Below are 20,030 nucleotides of genomic sequence, written 5' to 3' on the forward strand. Positions count from 1 at the left end.
GGTATGATGTGAAAATCATACCACAAAGTGGGCTCCCACCTGTTTATAGCTTTGCTTAGACTGATTTGTTATTCGACATGAACTTGTGATAATGATGTAGTTGTTGGCAAGATATCATATAGCCTGAACAAAAGTAATAACGGTGGTTTTTCTATTTGGTAGCACAACAATTAGATGTCAGGCAGGCAGAGCGTTCCATTGGTAAAATACCACCAATTAGTCTACCAGATATTTTGGCAACAAATCGTGAGGTGTTTGCTAGCCAATGTTTAGTTTCTAACGCATTTTATCTGTAATGTGATGAGTGAAGGCGTACATAAATTACATCAGATGTTAGATTCATGTGTGAAGCTTTGTTTTTGGACAAGTAGCGTTGCTTCTTGGATCTTGGAAACCCTCGTTTAGACACTTCAAAAATGGCTGCTTTTCTGGGTATATTCATGAAGGCAGTAAGGTTGACAAATCTGTATATTTTGTTTACGTCCATTTTGTAGGAGTTTGAGCTGGAAAACATGTGATTTCCTGAAACGAATTGTATCAAACACATGTGTTTCCAGCAGGCTAAAACAATGTTTTCATCTTTGCAAACGTTTATTTATAGAAACGCATTCAATCGCTAACACTGTCGGCCATGAAGATCTATTAAGTGGTATCAACCTTAAGTCGCTGCTTTTAAGCCGCAGTCTAGAAGTGTAAGCGTGAGTTGGTGTCCCACTTCTGACAAACCTTTTTGCATGATGTGTAATTGATACCACAATATGAGACTCCGTTTCATTATTCATGAGATCCGGCTGCTGCTATTCTTATACTGATTTGTCATTCGACATGAACTTGTGACAATGATATACTTGTTCACAATGATTCTTATCAGTAAAATACCTGATGATTTGTGTTTATTGTCTTTGATGGAATACAAAATATGTGTCAGGATGCCCGAGTGGTCTAAGGCGCTGCGTTCAGGTCGCAGTCTACATGTGTAGGCGTGGGTTCGAATCCCACTTCTGACAATTATTTTGGTATGATGTGAAAATCATACCACAAAGTGGGATCCCACCTGTTTATATCTTTGCTTAGACTGATTTGTGATTCGACATGAACTTGTGATAATGATGTATTTGTTGACAAGATATCGTATAGCCTTAACAAAAGTAATGACAGTGGTTTTTCTATTTGGTAGCACAAGAATTAGATGTCAGGCAGGCAGAGCGTTCCATTGGTAAAATACCACCAATTAGTCTATCAGATGTTTAGCCAACAAATCGTGAAGTGTTTGTTAGCCAATGTTTAGTTTCCTCCGCGTTTTATCTGTAATGTGATGAGTGAAGGCGTACATAAATTACATCAGATGTTAGATTCATGTGTGAAGCTTTGTTTTTGGATAAGTAGCGTTTCTTCTTGGATCTTGGAAACCCTCGTTTAGACACTTCAAAAATGGCTGCATTTCCGGGTATATTCATGAAGGGATTAAGGTTGACAAATCTGTATATTTTGTTTACATCCATTTTGTAGGAGTTTGAGCTGGAAAACTTGTGATTTCCTGAAACGAATTACATCAATCACATGTGTTTCCAGCAGGCTAAAACAATGTTTTCAACTTTGCAAACGTTTATTTATAGAAACGTATTCAATCGCTAACACTGTCGGCCATGAAGATCTATTAAGTGGTATCAACCTTAAGTCGCTGCTTTTAAGCCGCAGTCTAGAATTGTAAGTGTGAGTTGGTGTCCCACTTCTGACAAACGTTTTTGCATGATGTGTAATTGATACCACAATATGAGACTCCTTTTCATTATTCATGAGATCCGCCTGCTGCTATTCTTAGACTGATTTGTCATTCGACATGAACTTGTTACAATGATATACTTGTTCACAATGATTCTTATCAGCAAAATACCGATGATTTGTGTTTATCGTTTCTGATGGTATACAAAATATGTGTCAGGATGGCCGAGTGGTCTAAGGCGCTGCGTTCAGGTCGCAGTCTACATCTGTAGGCGTGGGTTCGAATCCCACTTCTGACAATTATTTTGGTATGATGTGAAAATCATACCACAAAGTGGGATCCCACCTGTTTATAGCTTTGCTTAGACTGATTTGTGATTCGACATGAACTTGTGATAATGGTGTAGTTGTTGACAAGATATCGTATAGCCTTAACAAAAGTAATAACGGTGGTTATTCTATTTGGTAGCACAACAATTAGATGTCAGGCAGGCAGAGCGTTGCATTGGTAAAATACCACCAATTAGTCTATCAGGTATTTTGGCAACAAATCGTGAGGTGTTTGCTAGCCAATGTTTACTTTCTACCGCATTTTATCTATTATGTGATGAGTGAAGGCGTACATAAATTACATCAGCTATTAGATTCATGTGTGAAGCTTTGTTTTTGGACGAGTAGCGTTGCCTCTTGGATCTAGGAAACCCTCGATTAGACACTTCAAAAATGGCTGCTTTTCTGGGTATATTCATGAAGGCAGTAAGGTTGACAAATCTGTATATTTTGTTTACGTCCATTTTGTAGGAGTTTGAGCTGGAAAACTTGTGATTTCCTGAAACGAATTGTATCAAACACATGTGTTTCCAGCAGGCTAAAACAATGTTTTCATCTTTGCAAACGTTTATTTATAGAAACGCATTCAATCGCTAACACTGTCGGCCATGAAGATCTATTAAGTGGTATCAACCTTAAGTCGCTGCTTTTAAGCCGCAGTCTAGAAGTGTAAGCGTGAGTTGGTGTCCCACTTCTGACAAACCTTTTTGCATGATGTGTAATTGATACCACAATATGAGACTCCTTTTCATTATTCATGAGATCCGCCTGCTGCTATTCTTATACTGATTTGTCATTCGACATGAACTTGTGACAATTATATACTTGTTCACAATGATTCTTATCAGCAAAATACCTGATGATTTGTGTTTATTGTTTCTGATGGTATAAAAATATGTGCCAGGATGACCGAGTGGTCTAAGGCGCTGCGTTCAGGTCGCAGTCTACATCTGTAGGCGTGGGTTCGAATCCCACTTCTGACAATTATGTTGGTATGATGTAAAAGTCATACCACAAAGTGGGATCCCACCTGTTTATAGCTTTGCTTAGACTGATTTGTGTTTCGACATGAACTTGTGATAATTATGTAGTTGTTGACAAGAAATCGTATAGCCTTAACAAAAGTAATGACAGTGGTTTTTCTATTTGGTAGCACAAGAATTAGATGTCAGGCAGGCAGAGCGTTCCATTGGTAAAATACCACCAATTAGTCTATCAGATGTTTAGCCAACAAATCGTGAGGTGTTTGTTAGCCAATGTTTAGTTTCTACTGCGTTTTATCTGTAATGTGGTGAGTGAAGGCGTACATAAATTACATCAGCTGTTAGATTCATGTGTGAAGCTTTGTTTTTGGACGAGTAGCGTTGCTTCTTGGATCTAGGAAACCCTCGATTAGACACTTCAAAAATGGCTGCTTTTCTGGGTATATTCATGAAGGCAGTAAGGTTGACAAATCTGTATATTTTGTTTACATCCATTTTGTAGGAGTTTGAGCTGGAAAACATTTGATTTCCTCAAACGAATTATATCAAACCCATGTGTTTCCTGCAAGCTAAAACAATGTTTTCATCTTTGCAAACGTTTATTTATAGAAACTCATCCAAACGCTAACACCTTCGACCATGAATATCTAATAAGTGGTATCAACCTTAAGTCGCTGTTTTTAAGCGGCAGTCCAGAAGTGTAAGCGTGAGTTGGTGTCCCACTTCTGACAAACCTTTTTACATTACGCGTAATTGATACCACAATATGAGACTCCTTGTCATTATTCATGAGATCCGCCTGCTGCTATTCTTAGACTGATTTGTCATTCGACATGAACTTGCGACAATGATATACTTGTTCACAATGATTCTTATGAGCAAAATACCTGATGATTTGTGTTTATTGTCTTTAATGGTAAACATGTCAGCATGGCCGAGTGGTCTAAGGCGCTGCGTTAAGGTGGCAGTCTACGTCTGTAGACATGGGTTCGAATCCCACTTCTGACAATCGTTTTGGTATGACGTGAAAATCATACGACAATGTCGGATTCCACCTGTTCGTAGCTTTGCTTAGACTGATTTGTGATTCGACATGGACTGGTGATAATGATGTAGTTGTTGAAACGAAATCGTATAGCCTTACAAAGTAATGACTATGATTTTTCTATTTGGTAGCACAACAATTAGATGTCAGGCAGACAGAGCGTTCTATTGGTAAAATACCACCAATTAGTCTATCAGATTTTTTAGCCAACAAATCGTGAGATTTTTTTAGCCAATGTTTAGTTTCTACTGCGTTTTATCTGTAATGTGATGTGTGAGGGCGTACATAAATTACATCAGCTGTTAGATTCATATGTGAAGCTTTGGTTTTTGGACAAGTAACGGTGACACTTCGATCTAGGAAACTCTCCTTTTTGCGTATTGTGAAATTGTTACAACATAAAGTGGAATCCCTTGTCATTGTACATGCCCTCCACCATGTTTCCATGCTTAGACTGATTTAGGTTTTAGTGACTTTGTCAAACAATGAATAGCATAGTCAGATTATGTTTAGAAACTGATAATGACAAACGGTAGATGGTATTTTTTATATATTTTATTTGTGCATTCTGTTAACCTGTTTTTCCCAGTTTGAAAAATATGAGCTCGCTTGAGCCTTCATCCCTTGTCTATTTCTTACACGAGATACCAGACGATACCCCTTCCCCGCTCTCAAGGATTGCGTACATCTAAAGACAAATTTCGGCCATGCTTGTCAATATTAAGAGCATCTTGTAAGATATTTAACTGAAATTTGTTGGCAAATTATTTACAACTGCTTTTTATAGGAATTGATGAACTATACTCTTATGCAAGTTCATATTTACAGCAATGAAGGCAAACCAGAGTACAAGTGACAGTATTTATTAGTAATGCCATTACATATCAACCAATCCATACTAACTTCAGTTATAGGTTATTCAGGTTAGTAAAACTTAGTTGAAATGAACGGCTCACCAGATAATTGTAATCAAAATGAGCAATACATTCGCGGACTAATTATGGACACTATCAACGTTATTGAGACCACATGGCATCATCAAATCAATATTACTTATACTGATCATGCACACTGGTGCCATCAAGTTCACATAACTTTCACTGATTGGTTAATTTAGATTCATAGAACACAATACTTGATCAATAATCAATATACACACTGGTGCCATCAACTTCACATTACTTTCACGGATTGGTTAATTGGGATTCATAGAAAACAATACTTGATCAATAATCAACATGCACACTGGTGCCATCAAGTCTACAATACTCTCACTGATTGGTTAATTAGGATTGATAGAACATGATGCTTTATCAACTATCAACATGCACACTGTGGTGCCATCAAGTTTATATTACTTTCACTGATCATGCACACTGTGGTGCCGGCAAGTTTAACTTACTTTCCCTGATTAGTTAATTAGAATTCATAGAACACCGTTGCTTGATCAACCATCAACACGCAACTCATAAAAACATAATGGCCTCCACTCGGCTATTTTGAATTGAATCACACACAAAAATGAATAGCATCAGTAACCCACTATGACTGATGTCAATACGAAGTTTGAATGTAGTCGGTCTAGGCATGTCCGAGAAACATGTGTATGAAATGTCCAAATGTTGATTTTTGGTGTTTTTTGTGGGACAAAAATGGCCGCCAATCTTCCAAAGGTCAACCAAATCAAAAATTAAATGATGTGCACATGTCTCCCATTATTACTCTCTTTGTACCAGCTTTGAAGAAAATCTGTCCAGGCACGCACGGAATCCAAAACACACGTCCCCGTTTCGAACTACGTCCGGCGGGGATTAAAAATAAACGGCAAAATAAATATTGCACTTGCAAACTAATACGTCCATGCGTTTTCGATATGGATTACGTATTGTATTTTTTCTACGTTAGTACCTAATGACGAGATGAATACAATTAATAGTGTTGGCTAATATTCGAGATATGTAATGAACAAAACTCAAGAGGGCGATAATACCATGACGTGTGGAAACATTGTTTTACTTTTAAATATATATAAATTCTACACTCAGATTGTCCGTTGATGGCACCATAGCTATGACATTTTTTTTTACTGTTGTTAATGACAATAATATTGCGCAAAGGTTTGTTCGTCCCGTTTTAAATAGAAAAATAGTCTGACTACAAATTAAATATAACATAAACATAGAATAAAACGTACACTAAATAGCTATAAAACATTACTGTTTGTATGATTTAGGTATATGCATGTATACAATGGTGATTTACAATATTAGTGAAAATGCTTTTCATAACATGCTGAAAAATAGATAGCACGCTAGCCAGACAACTATGAGATGACTTTAGGAATATTAAACAATTGTGATCATTAAAGATCTACTTCCCATATTGAATGGCAAGGTCTAACTTTCATAAATAAATTTGAAAAAAAATTCTGTTAGCTAAATCGACGTTTTATAAAGACCAGATTTTGTTGCGTCATGTGTGATAAACAACCAATCAACATGACAGACGAGTCGATTTGTTCAAAGTTGAAGCCAACATGGTTGTATTTATCAGAAGCCAGTAATTGAAATTAAAGTTCACGCGTCCATTCGCCCATTTCGAAGACGTGCACGTGACTGCATAGCAACAACACATAACTTAATATTGCTGTTTTTTGCAAATATAGAACTAACAATTGTTACACCGTATCGGCGAGTATTGAACGATACTGCGACAATGAAACCAGGTTGAATGTTGTGCAGAACGGCTTTTAAGAATGGTAGAAATTGATTGACTGATTGATGCTCTGATCGTGTAATTTCTGTAAAGCGCTGTCGGTTGTCAGTTTATTTTGAGTATAGAATAAAACCCCCACTACAAGGACGCTTCGTATTGTATAAAGTTCTATCCTGGCCGAGTTATTTTATTGCGGGGAGGTCGTTATTTCTCAGGAGAGCCTGAATAGAATGGCTTTATCTGACTTAAAACCCTCCGCCCAAACCATTCATAGATGTAAATTTTGCCAATGATACCAAAGACCAATATTTTGCAAGCTCCTAATGAAAAAGGATGCCCCTGCTGTACATGTCAGGCGGAATATGTTATAAAGTCTTCGAACTTTTGTTACATAGTGCATGAATTATTAGACGGGTGCCTGAGCGTTGTTGTTTCTGATGTTGTGACCATTTTTCTCATACAATTCGCAGTCTGAAATTAAGGCAGGTGGGTCGTATACTAAAGATCTGCTTAGTGGTACTTATGAATATTCATGAGCTGAAACGAAAATTTATAATATGGAATAGCTTAAAAACCAATGACCGACATCGAGATCCAGATAGCTAACCTGTCAGATATGCCGCTGTCTGAGCTTCACGTTTGAACTTTTTTGTGGTTCTTTCTGAGCAGAATAAAATTAGGTTACATTCATCTCTTTGACCTTGTTTAAAACTCCTAGAAAATACATTTGGCTGCAGATAACGAGGACATTGAGTGTTTATAAATTCGACAATGGGGCAGTTTGATTGATCTAGAAATTCTATGTTTGCACAAGCATAAACCAACATTCAAGACTTTGACATGGAAATACAAATTCAATTCGATATTTGTTGCTACTAAAACAGCATTGTCTAACAGATGATGATGACATTACTAACGTCAATATTGAACTTTAAAACTGAAATTTAAAAGCTGAATTATTTATTTCAGCTTTCAAAGTATTTTTCTAACTTCAAAAGCTGGAAATGTTTCGTAAAAAGTATATAATATTTCATTCGATTTTTTTACTGGCTGTTATGATACGTACATGAGTTCATTTGCCGTGTGTAATAATAGCCGATGAAGACGTATTCGAGTGCTTCCTGTTTTTTTATTAAAAGTTGACAGCTATGGGAATGAAGCTGGCAAAATAAACACACGGTATTATGCCAGATTGTTAGACCATACTTCCTGTGCATATAGATCTTGTACGTGTATACCAGGGAAAAGTTGCGCGTGTGGGCATGCAAGTCACTGAAATGGCATCGCAATCCACAGACGGAGCGATTTGTTCAATGTTGAAATCAATATGTTTGAAGGCTGTCATAAATTAAATGCAAGACATTGATATTCAAGTTCTCGAAGGTCATTGAACCAGTTCTGAATACGTGCACGTGGGTAGTTGGTGGAATACCGTCATGTTCAATATTACGTCTGCGTAACTACGCAAAAAAGATAAATTTATAATTATATAATTGTTTGTTTGCCGAAAAATGTGCATTTCTGCATGAAATGTTTAGTGGTTAACCGCAGTTTGCGTTCCTGCGTTTCCATGTCGCAATTTAAATTAACATTTACACCATTTGATCCCAATTATCGTAGCGTGGAACTATGCCGGCTTTTTAAAAGCCACGCACGTCTGCATCTGCAGTTTCTCTCGATGGTCTGGTGCCAGTCACGTCCGATACTGTCTGAACGGATGAAAAGAGTGGGTCTTGAAAACACATGCGTTCCATTGTTCTCGGTTGTTGACCTCACTATGCCGCGTGTTAAGACCAGTTTCTACTCAGCGTTCACTATGCCAACAAAACTGGGCAGGCCTCTTTTGATGAATTGATTATTGATTAATCCTGCGAAATATGACGCTGCTGGAAAAATCAATCTTCTCACCGCCCGAATTTCTAATAGCAATTTGGCCTGATGTTTTTTGCGTTACTGTAGTTCGATCGCTCATTTAAACCATAGCCAAATATATGTAATTTGAAATTGAAATAAGTACGGGGTATTTTTCATATATCTCAGATGACTAGCAATTATCTATTCCCGAAACAATGCGTGTAGTTTTATTTTAATTATCAGCGTTATTACGAAATTGAAAACAAATTAAACTGCCACTAAGACAAATAGACATTAAAGACATTAAGCCGTATATTATACTCTCGAATCATTCACCACTGTAAATCGTTTAATCTGTTTTATAAGCAAGGTCTCGTTTATGTTATGGTTTCCATAAACCCCTAGTCGACAGTGGTCCAGTTGTGATAGCTGTTGTATAAACTGAGCTATTTGACCAATCAACGCTACTCACACATCTTATTTTTTGTTTAATGAAATACTTCATGGGAAAAAACAATTATAAACGTGTTATACTATCTAAGCTGGTCGTTGAGCATTGGTTTGCATGGTGACCAATCACATCATTGATAACAGATGTGATAGATGAGAATAAAACCATAGTGCAACATTAATTCAATTATTTGAAATTTACACAAGTATATAGGTATATTAGTATAAAAGATAACTCAACCAACGTAATTTAATTTATTTTATTTTATTTTATTTTATTTTATTATATCCTTCAGAGAATCATTGTATAACCACACGAAGGCAGTCTTCGATCGGTTAATGAGAGTGGCTCGTGTGAACGTTTTTGTGAGCGCGTGCGTCATATGTTGCTATCGAGCGCCGTTTATTGGAAACGTGTATCTTACAAATATCGTCATAAATCTGATTTTAAAAGTGTCGGGTTTGTAAAGTTGTTATTCCAGAGTAGCGGATACGCTACCTTTAAATAAATGTTATCATTGTGCAATGCTGTGGTCATTGGCGCCAATGATTGTAACGATATGATCTGTCAAATCAGATACTATTTCGCAACATCTCCTGTGTATCTCCTTCTTCGACTCCGTATGGCGCCGATAGTCAGGCCATCGGCACCAGTCATCTGTTAGACCGACGATTAGGAATGACCTGGCACATACATTCCTACCCCATGGGCCGTGAGAAGAGAGGTTTTCGCCAATACGAGATCGTCTACTTGGTTACTTAATAAATGTATAAAATATGATATTGCTTATTTCCCAGCGTGAAAAATATTCCTTGACATCGCATGGCATTGAAAGTTTTATTTCACGTCAGCTGATTGGTTAGTTCGTCCAGCAAAGAAACATATAAAATATGTGAACACTACTATGATACGGGCGTAATCATCGAGATAGTGAGCATATGCACGTTACCAAAACGTAGTCTTCTCATTTTAACAGAGCGCGGAGACGGTGGTGTGTTGATTCGACTGCAATCCGTAGTGTTTATGAACTAATCCTTGCCTAGCCCGTTCTAAGTTTCAATTCCAAAGAACAGCAATGCGGCTATTTTTTGCAATTCTGTGGCTTTCCATTATTTTTGACGATGTTTGTAGAGCATGGATTGAGGAGGCCGAACAACACAATCCTGATTCCGAATTCTGGACGACATCGGACAACTTGAAGAAGGATGTGACCCCAGTGACCCGGTCTCCAGAATCTACTGATGAAACAAAGAAACGCCTAGAATATATCAAAGCGCTGATCATCAAAAAACTCGGCTTGGAACATGCTCCTGTACTGAATGTACCAATGTCGGTTCCCTCCAACCTGAACGACTTGCTCCAATCAGATTTTCAGAGTGACTATCCAGCAGAATTTGACGAACCAGATGATTTTTTCTCGGAAACAAAAAAAGTGATAATTTTTGCAAGAACACGTGAGTAACACTTTTGTTTCAACTGTAAAAAAAAAATTATATTATATATCATCTCAACAGTTGATCAAACTTATACTCCTAGATTATTGCCATCGGTTCTGAAAATCAACAGTAAACATGCAATTGTTTCAGTGTCAGCTTTATTAAATAGGCGATATGTAATTCACATTCATTCATAGAGATCTATTAAACGTGTCCACAAATGCCATATTCGTTAATGTGTGGGCATATGTAAATATGAAAGAATATAATAATTAAAACTTGTATCTGTTACTTTTACATATTTATCGCCCTTTTATTGCAACCTGCATTTTTTTTTGCAGTGAAGGTCAAGTAGAAAACTTAGTAAAAAATAACAGCCCACCCCACCCCACCCCCAACATTTCTTAAGCAGGGTTTATAATACATATAGATAAGCACAGTAGTAACTATTCATATAACATGCACACTCCAAGTATCCGTTTACTATGTCAAGGGACAGCATGTGTCTGCCACTGGTTGAAACAGTTTAATTCATGTTTCTGGCCACAAGTACACACACGGCAATGTACAAGCACTAACACGTCTATTATGCATAGATTAAATGGGTTGAGCGTCGCCGCTTTTTACACTCTTAAAATGAGAGTTCCATCGCTATGCATAATAATGAGTGCACATATTTTATATTTTGTTCTATTTGTCTTAAATCGAGCTTGGTGTGAAGTAAGAACTTTCTAACTATAAAAACAAAGCCAAATTTAGGGTCCCAGGCGTCTATAGACTTATTAAAACGTCAAACGAGTGTCTTAAATATAAAGCCGAATCAACCCAGTGACAATGATAACGTAGCTGTGTTCTCATTAGTCGATTGGCACCACGTGTGGCCCTACATTATCAGACGATTACTGGCTGGGCAGTGCTTGAGGTTGATGCACGAACAAGATTATGTGTATGTGATTCATCAATATTCAAAATTCTCCTACAATTGTATGAATTGTTTAAACAAAAAAAAAACATCAACAATCTCTCAGTTTAAAAAACCTGTTCATTTTCATTTGAAAAAAATATATAATTCGATGTCGTTTGCTCGTGTAACTGAAATACATGCCTCTATACTGTGTTTTTTTTTCGTCTCAATCTACCGTTGCACGTATTTTCAATTTTCACGAGGGTCCAGGGTATTATAATAAAACATATTAGGCATCCGCACTGCCCAATATCGCGTGTTATAAGTCACCACTATCAGAATCAGAGATTTTCATGACGTCATAGCTTTACACGATAAGTAAATGTGACGTTGCGAGGTACAGGTTGGTGGTGTTGGTCATAACTATAAAGTTTGTTCGAGAATTAGCGCAGTTACTGATACCATGAGCAAAATTCGTATAAAAGGGAAATTAAAAATACCGAACATTGCAGATGGATAGCCCAGTGCGCAGTTAAGATTTAAACATAATTTGATTGACAGATATGGTTTTGGAGGTCAGTGGAAGTTGCCTTATCACGCGTTCGTTGTGTAATGCTGTCTGCGGTTTATATTCCACATACATACATGCAAAGATACACGTATGTGGTTGTCCGAATTCGTTCGAATTGCCTGTTCAATAGGTCACAACAATTCAACAATTTTACTAACATAAAATGTTCAATTCTCTATACGATAGTATCTCGAAGCTAATTATCAAGCTCAGAATCAGGGTGGATTGTGAATGTAGTGTTGTGAATAGTGTGACGTTATTCGTGAAATCGTTTTAAAAAAAATTGAAACCAGAATTCTGTTCAACGGCTATGTGAAATGGAGTATTATTTTGATCAAAACGAACCTGAAACAATCAGATTATGCATATTCATTTAGGGAGTTTAATTTGTCTAAATTGTCTAACTGTAAGATCGTCGCTGATTGGCTCCTGAGTTGAATGACGATTTCGGTTTCAAATATCCCACGACAGTGTAATGTCTTTCGTGTAATTAGGTGTTCGTATGCAGGGAGTCTGTCTACACAAAAACGACGAGTTTAGCCGAATTTTGTTAGCGGTTGACGTAATATTTAAACCAACGGATTGTTTTGCTGTTAAAAATTGGTATTTTGTTACTGTTTTGTAGGAATCTTAAAAACGCGTTTCACAGCTTGTTCCCATAGAATAAATATAGCATTTATTTTATTATCGCTTGGGGACCGGTTGCCTGTGCTCCCAATCATCAGTTGATGAAACATCTACGGGAAAATACTGCTCGCAGATAGCGCGTACACTACACTCATTGGCTGGTGGGGAAGGTAATTTATGCAATTTTTTGATTCGCCATGTTGTTCGTTGAGTTTCAGTGGAATTGTATGTAATCGCTAGGTTTTGTTAAATTAGTTTCATAATTTTAATCAATACAGTAAATGTAAATACCGATCATCGGTATTAACAATTATCTAATGTATTAAGTGTGTTACCCGCTGTGGTAACGCCTATCTGATTTCGTGTTTAAACCCAAGACTCGATTGATGCGTCGGCCAGCGCGTAACGTAAAACGCCGTGGCCCTGTAACGTAAGAACGCGCGTATCTTTCTACACTAAAACAAGTCACAAGCCTCGCAACCCACAACACTGGAAAAACTGTATGCTTTTTTGTTGGCGAATTCAACATCAAAATGTTATGCAAATTCAGGACCGATGAAACGCAAATGAGTAATGCGCTATCATCTGACAATGTCTCCCAGCAACGTAACGCAATGTCCAAATTTGGGCAATTGCATGTTATATTGAGTAATAATTTGAATTAATTGAACACCCCCCGGAATGACAATGAATAAGTCAATGTGGCTTGGCACAGTTTGCTTATAATTAAATTAAATTTGCGATTTACTGATAACTGCTTTGTTTCAGGACCTCATACGACTGACTGCTGTTACTTCAAATTTACACCGGATGTACGTCAGAATAAGATTTCGCGCGCGTATTTATGGCTCTATGTACAACCCGGTAAAATCAACCAAGATACAGTAGGACTGCTGAAGATTTATGGTCTTCTGTCACAGACTAAGAACGAAGCAAGGGCTAAATATCTTCTCAACGAAACAAAGATAGACACGAGCCGCCATTCTGGATGGATCAGTTTTAACATCAAACGTACTGTTCGGTACTGGGTTGGCCAGCCTTCCACTAACTGGGGGATAGAAATTGTGAGCCCAAATGTCGTAGATTTAGTAGTAACAGGACCCATTGAAACTGGGAACAACAAGGTAATTTATGATTATTGTACATACAACATAGACAAAATAAGTGTAAATTGTACAAACCATGACATAGTAATAATTTAGTATTGAGTATTATTGAGTATTCAACATTCGAAGCTAATGCGAGTCGCATAACAGTAAATTGGAACAGTATGGCAAATAGATTACTGAATAAACTTTTACCTCTCCACTCATAACTCGTTTCACAGCATAAAATATACATGTATCAATCAACATGAAATGCATAGGCAATAGTAGTAACATAACGCATGCCTAAAGTAAAATATTCAACTTCAGTAACACGGCACATTCAGAAATAAACCCGAGCTGAGCAAAACATTGCTACATGTGCGTACACACACATACACTACGAAATCAATAAATCCGAAGAACACAATAAATCAATCAAATCGGTAAATCGTGACACTATTTACAATGCAAGTCAAGAAAACAGAATAGATGAAGTAGAAAAATAGCACTAGCAGGAACTACGATGAAAGTGATTGAAAATGGCTAACTCTTCAATATGAAATAACAATTGCTTTATTAGGGGAATTATAAAAATCCAGGGAGCGCATACTATTGTACAGAATAAGGCGTTTAATGGCAAATGACTTTTATATTGCATGTATTAATGATAATGGTTAATTTGCAGAGCATGGCTCATTTTCAGTTATGCTTTTGGGCCTAACTTCAAAATGTATCATTCCCGACTCGATTGCAGTTACGCTTACTTCAGCGCCCACCAGACATACAACCTGTTTATTTTCCTCTGTTTTCAGTTACCTTATCTGGAGATACAAACCGCCCAACATAGACACACCAGAAGTGAACGTTCAGCAGCTCCAGACTGTCCGTCGAATGAAGAAGTGAATTATTGTTGTCGCCATCCATTGGTAGTGAACTTCACCGAACTGGGTTATAGTGATTGGATCTTACAACCCAAATCTTACGATGCGTATTATTGTAGCGGAGAATGTCGTCTTATGAATCCCTACAACCCATATTTAGATTACTCAATACTGGTCTCGACTCACGGTATTCAACAATGCTGCAATCCGGCCAAAATGTCTGGTATACAAATTATATTCTTCACAGACAGTTACACAATCAAGGTCGATACGCTTCATGACGTGGTTGTGAAAAAGTGCGTATGTTCATAAAGAGCGAATGAAGAACCACGTGCACCAGAGAGAAACGATCACTGTTAAAAGTTCACGTTCTTTTTTATGAGTGCGTTGCCAAACGCACATGACTTCATCATAGTGTTTCTTTATCATACATGTTTTAATGCAGTTGTAAAGTTCATTCTTAAAATGCACAATTACATTATATATTTCTAATTTACATTATATATGCCTGGGGTGTTTTTCTACTTGTCATGACCATTTTAGTGGAAAACGTATATTATTACTCGCTATTCAATTCAAATCAATTATATTATCACATGTTCAGTCGGAATCCAGCCATCAAGGTCTTACATCTGCCATGAAATATTTCGTATTTCTTGTTGTTATATATTCAGACATCTTGATAGCTCATTCGAGGATAAGCGCACTCTAATTATGCTTTATTATGTATTTGTCCAGCACGTGTCTTCGGTGTTTGTTTACCATTTAATAATTTGTTGAATATATTTTTTTATTATTTAATATTGTTGTTCGATACTCCATACTGTTTACCTATTCGGATTATGATTCATCATAAACGAAAACTGTTACAGGACACGCGACAGTATTTAAATTGGTGAAAATAACACGCATTAGCAATGATTGTTTTAAAGTACGTACCAAAATAATCAGTGCACATGCGTATTAAAGAATTCAATTGTTTGGTATAATGAATATACTCAGACGTGAATCATAGTCCAAGGTATCTATCAATATTATACAGTGTTAAATAGAAATAAATTTCTCAATAATGAATCTTTAAGGTTTCGGCCACTCTTTCCACGTTTTTTGCGAATTTTGTTTAGTGTATTAATTCATTTTCATTTGCTTTATCAAAGCTGATTATGCATTGACAACCACTACTATTTACTATTGACGCCAACACTCGTTATAATATGATAACTATTATAATGACAGTGTAATGCAATGTAATAATAAATACATATTCTCTTAAATTAGATGTGTAAATACATCCGTGGCTCATGTAGCCATGCTGCATTTTGTAAACTAACTTTTGTGATATTCAGTTGAATTTATCCAGTGGGTAATAATACAACACTTCAGTATTAGTATCTCTAATACTATTAGAAAATGATTTTAATTGTTTATTCATTGACAAGTTTGTTTTATTAGTATTTTGTTGAGAAATGTATGCGCGCTAGACAATGTTACATTAGTGAAATTTATAAAACAAAAATAAGTACATTAGGGGTTCAGTGTACCATTTTTTCTTAGCAATTGTGCTTTTTGTCATTTTCATTTAAATTGGTCTAGCGACTTAGATATATGAACATTTGAATGTATTTTATGTCAAAAATAGACTTGTTCTCGGTAATCCTATACCAAGTAAATGTCGAAAGCTTATGTTATAGCAATTGATCTGCAAATATTTGTTACGTCTTTGTAGAATAGCTATTATAATTCCTCCATATCTACTTTATCTAGTGAATGTAAACCACATAGTTGTATTAAATTTGCATTTGTTTTTGCATGATCATTTACTCTTTTAAACATCATAAAAACTTTGTGCAGTTTGTGATAAATGTTATCCAACCTAATCCTAGAGCCAAATTTAAAAGCCTCCCGTGAATATCATGTTTGAATTGGCGATTAGACACAATGACCCTGTTTCGTAACATGCGACTAGCTTCAATACTCGGATTTATTATCGACTTTTTCATTTTGATCACACTAGTCAGTGTGAATCAAACTTTAACAAGACATGTATCTTTACATATGTATTTTATGACTATGTTCTAGCAATACCCCAACGGCTCATCGGTGGGGAAAAAATTAGAATTAAAAATTACTAAAACTGCGAGCTGCTGTCGCCGAGTCCACATATTTGGTCTTATTAATATATTATTGTCATTTAATTGTTATATGCATATTTTCATAAACAAATATTAAAATTATAGCGAAGCTATATTGTTCAGCTGCATTTTACTTTCAATGGTTTTGTCAAATATACACAGTTTGCCCTAAATCAAATGACTGACATGTAAAGCATGATTGTGGTAGTCTCATATTACGAACCCGTGCTGCTTCTGTCGAAGCATAATCTGACCCTTGGTATGTCAGCAACCGCAAAGTGGTTTGTTGCATACAAACACGTTTCTAAATTAAGGCGTCTGTGAGAAGTCAGACGATAGATTGCCCCAGTGTCTGATATGTGCATCCCTGGATGTCTACATAGCGTGAAAAATGAAGAACATTGTCTAGCGTATTGCATTTACCATATGCTTTATTAGAATGTCATTTACAACAGTTTTAATTTAAATGTGAATTACTATGTATTCAATATATATATTGCTTTACGACTTATCATTAAGCATAACTGAATTGTCGTTCCAATAATCCGCAATATTCCGCGAAGGACGACAGATGTGATTGCTATAGATATGATTAATCACAATAATAAACAAACTATATTATCTTTTATCATAAGTGTTGTTACGATTATTATGAATGATTTGATGGAGTTAACAAAGAAATCATTGACCGACGTAGCAAACTGACACTAGTTTTCTCAAGCCTTGTGTCGTCTTCGTCGTTGTTGTTGTTGTTGTTGTTGTTGTTGTTTACTGAAGCAGAATTTTTCAGTCAAATCCGAGAAACGATTAACGATTAACCCAAAAGTAAAATCTATATGGACTTTAACAAAACAACTATGATTTCACGTTGACGATATGTGTGATTGAAGACGAAAAAATTTAGTATTTGGGCCGATATAATGTACAGGAAACAGTAGTCATTTGTAATCGTTCAATATAATCAGACATTTTGGTAATATTAAATAACTACCAAGGGCAATAATTAAGCAATAACCCCCGCCGAAGGCGGGTATACCACGAGATATTGCACAATTCACGACATATATGCACGAGCCGCAGGCGAGTGCATATATGGAGTGAATTGTGCAATATCAAGTGGTATACCCAACTTCGGCGGGGGTTATTGCTATTATATTATACCAGTATATTGACAATTCGATAAAACTTGTAAAAAAAGAGTTTACTTTCATCTACTAAAAGATCATGATTATGGCCCTTGAACATGAATATTTATAAGAATAGTATGTAGTTGTACGCTGAATGCATACAAAAATTACATGCGCAACACAGTTCAAATTGAATACAAACTAATTTTTATTCCACATGAAAAAAAAACATATCCACGTTGAATAGAGCAGCGTAAACACACAAATTAGCATAACAAAGGATGACCTTTCTGACCTTTTACTGACGCACAACGCGATTTGAAATACAGGGTCGTGTACAGTTTGGATCATTTAAACAACGGATTTTCCACGTTTTCATTCCGGTTTTTGTACAATTTGGACTGTAATTTCCCCATTGAAAGTACAGTTGTGAAATAAACCGGTTTTGTGACTCATCATACTACTTGTAACTGTGGATATTTGACGTTCAGCGGTACGCGGCGGGACGCGGTGTATCATGTACGGCGACCGGCACAGCGACCTCAGTTCCAACATCTGACCTGGATACCTTTGGTATAACCAAAGTTTTGTGACAGTATGACTGACAAGTTTTGTCGTTGTTCTGGGGTAAGTTTGATGGTGTAAGATCGGATTTTCGCATCGTTTTTGTGACACGTACATGATATGCCTTGTCTCAACTCCGGCCGAAAGACTTTGCACGCCGTCGCTCTAATACAGTGGGCCCACAGTGGTTGGTGTACACTCGGCACAAATCTGTAGCTTTCGAAATTACCTTCATCATCTCCTGTAATTTATTTACCCATAGTGAACAATTACAATACCATATATCGTCGTCGAATCCTGCGTTGTCCCGTGTTTTTTTGAAACAGATGGCAATTACCCGGGTGCACTGCAATTTTGTCAGCTGTCGCTACCGGACACCGGTTGTTATTGGTGGCATACATTTTTGCATGTGACTCATAGTTTTTGCATTTTTATGTCATTAAATCCCTCAATTATATCTTGTACTTAAAGATCATGTTTTCTTTGTTGGAAGTTCGCAATCCATCTCAAAGTAACAACACTGAGAACCTAGCGTTCTGGCGTTCGTGTAGGCACCTCACGGTGTTAAGGGACGGTGGTTTAGGTTTGTGTGGCGAACGACAATCACCCAACGACCGACGCTCACAACTTGGATCCCACCATTAACAAAAAGCAATATTATAGTTATATAACTTTTCAGATGTTTTTAATTCAGTATTTTTTTCAATATTCTTCTAAAATTCAACCACTATATTTCCCTAAAAATCAAATAATACCGGTTTTATATATTTCCGTATTAAACCTGTAGTCAATTCATGTTCCAGGGCCACTTGGTTTAGCCGTGCATTATCAGCCAATATACCATGGATTGCATATGCAAATTTTGTGTTTGGACCAATCAAATCAATGGATTAACACCATCAATATACTGGTATAATATAATCGGCGATATAAAGTAGTACGCAGTGGTGTAAACTCGGATTCCCAAAGCATAAACCACGACAAAATTGTTTCTTAAAATATTTTAGTACGAAGTATTAAATATATATATTGACACTTGGTGCTTTCTTTTTGTCTATGGGCAACCAGTAGTTGGTATATTTGAGATCGTCAGTCTCGGTACGGCTTTTCACATCTGGGTTAAACGGTCTTGTCTGAATCTGAAATAAAACAATAAAATATGAATACAGTAAATGAAATGAATAAAACACACAAACCACAGAAATGATGAACGTTCTATTGTCATTCATTATATAATAGATAAGACGGTATGTAACATTTTAACTGTGCAAAAACAATTACCTGTAATGACGTGTCTGTGACATGACTTCCTTCATAGGCATCGTACACGTCGTTATCGTATGCATGTATTTTGTCCCCGGTTGTGTGTGTTACTGCAGATTTCCTAAATACAGGTTTAACATATAGAATTGATATAGATCTTATTTTTTTTTACCCAAATCATGTACTTCTGTAAGTAGTGATTTTTGAATGTTAAAATTATAGCAACATGACGACTTACTTGAAAATATTGCTCTGACATATTCGACAGATGGCTAAGACAAGTATAATGGGAATTACTATAAATAACAGCACTGAAGCCAGCACGATCAATCCGATA

At 36.5% G+C, this 20,030-nt stretch overlaps 1 protein-coding gene, 1 long non-coding RNA gene and 3 other non-coding genes across 5 annotated transcripts; 4 read left to right on the top strand and 1 right to left on the bottom strand.

Moving 5' to 3' along the window:
- The first annotated feature begins 923 nt into the window (after positions 1-923).
- On the top strand, positions 924-1,007 carry TRNAL-CAG (transfer RNA leucine (anticodon CAG)). Its single transcript has one exon. It is a non-coding gene; the product is annotated as a tRNA-Leu (tRNA).
- A 930-nt stretch (positions 1,008-1,937) lies between these two features.
- TRNAL-CAG (transfer RNA leucine (anticodon CAG)) lies at positions 1,938-2,021 on the top strand. The gene has a single exon. It is a non-coding gene; the product is annotated as a tRNA-Leu (tRNA).
- Positions 2,022-2,951: 930 nt separating this feature from the next.
- Positions 2,952-3,035, top strand: TRNAL-CAG (transfer RNA leucine (anticodon CAG)). Its single transcript has one exon. It is a non-coding gene; the product is annotated as a tRNA-Leu (tRNA).
- Positions 3,036-10,016: 6,981 nt separating this feature from the next.
- LOC102808902 (growth/differentiation factor 11-like) lies at positions 10,017-17,373 on the top strand. Its single transcript, XM_006814668.3, has 3 exons — positions 10,017-10,554; positions 13,407-13,762; positions 14,539-17,373. The coding sequence occupies exons 1-3, from the start codon at positions 10,176-10,178 to the stop codon at positions 14,917-14,919; spliced, it is 1,116 nt and encodes a 371-aa protein (XP_006814731.1). The 5' UTR covers positions 10,017-10,175; the 3' UTR covers positions 14,920-17,373.
- Positions 17,374-18,056: 683 nt separating this feature from the next.
- On the bottom strand, positions 18,057-19,814 carry LOC146740544 (uncharacterized). The gene is made up of 2 exons (XR_014929904.1): positions 19,712-19,814; positions 18,057-19,569 (listed from the first exon to the last, which is right to left on the bottom strand). It is a non-coding gene; the product is annotated as an uncharacterized LOC146740544 (long non-coding RNA).
- Positions 19,815-20,030: the final 216 nt, after the last annotated feature.

This window comes from Saccoglossus kowalevskii, chromosome 7 (assembly GCF_978046115.1).
Source record: "Saccoglossus kowalevskii chromosome 7, keSacKowa6.1, whole genome shotgun sequence".
Taxonomy (NCBI): domain Eukaryota; kingdom Metazoa; phylum Hemichordata; class Enteropneusta; family Harrimaniidae; genus Saccoglossus; species Saccoglossus kowalevskii.

What these genes read in the sequence shown, in the direction of transcription:
- LOC102808902 (XM_006814668.3), top strand. Translation starts at nt 10,176, where the DNA reads ATGCGGCTATTTTTTGCAATTCTGTGGCTTTCCATTATTTTTGACGAT. An exon ending in GATAATTTTTGCAAGAACAC is followed by an intron (nt 10,555 to 13,406) that starts GTGAGTAACACT and finishes GCTTTGTTTCAG; the next exon opens with GACCTCATACGACTGACTGC. An exon ending in TTGAAACTGGGAACAACAAG is followed by an intron (nt 13,763 to 14,538) that starts GTAATTTATGAT and finishes CTCTGTTTTCAG; the next exon opens with TTACCTTATCTGGAGATACA.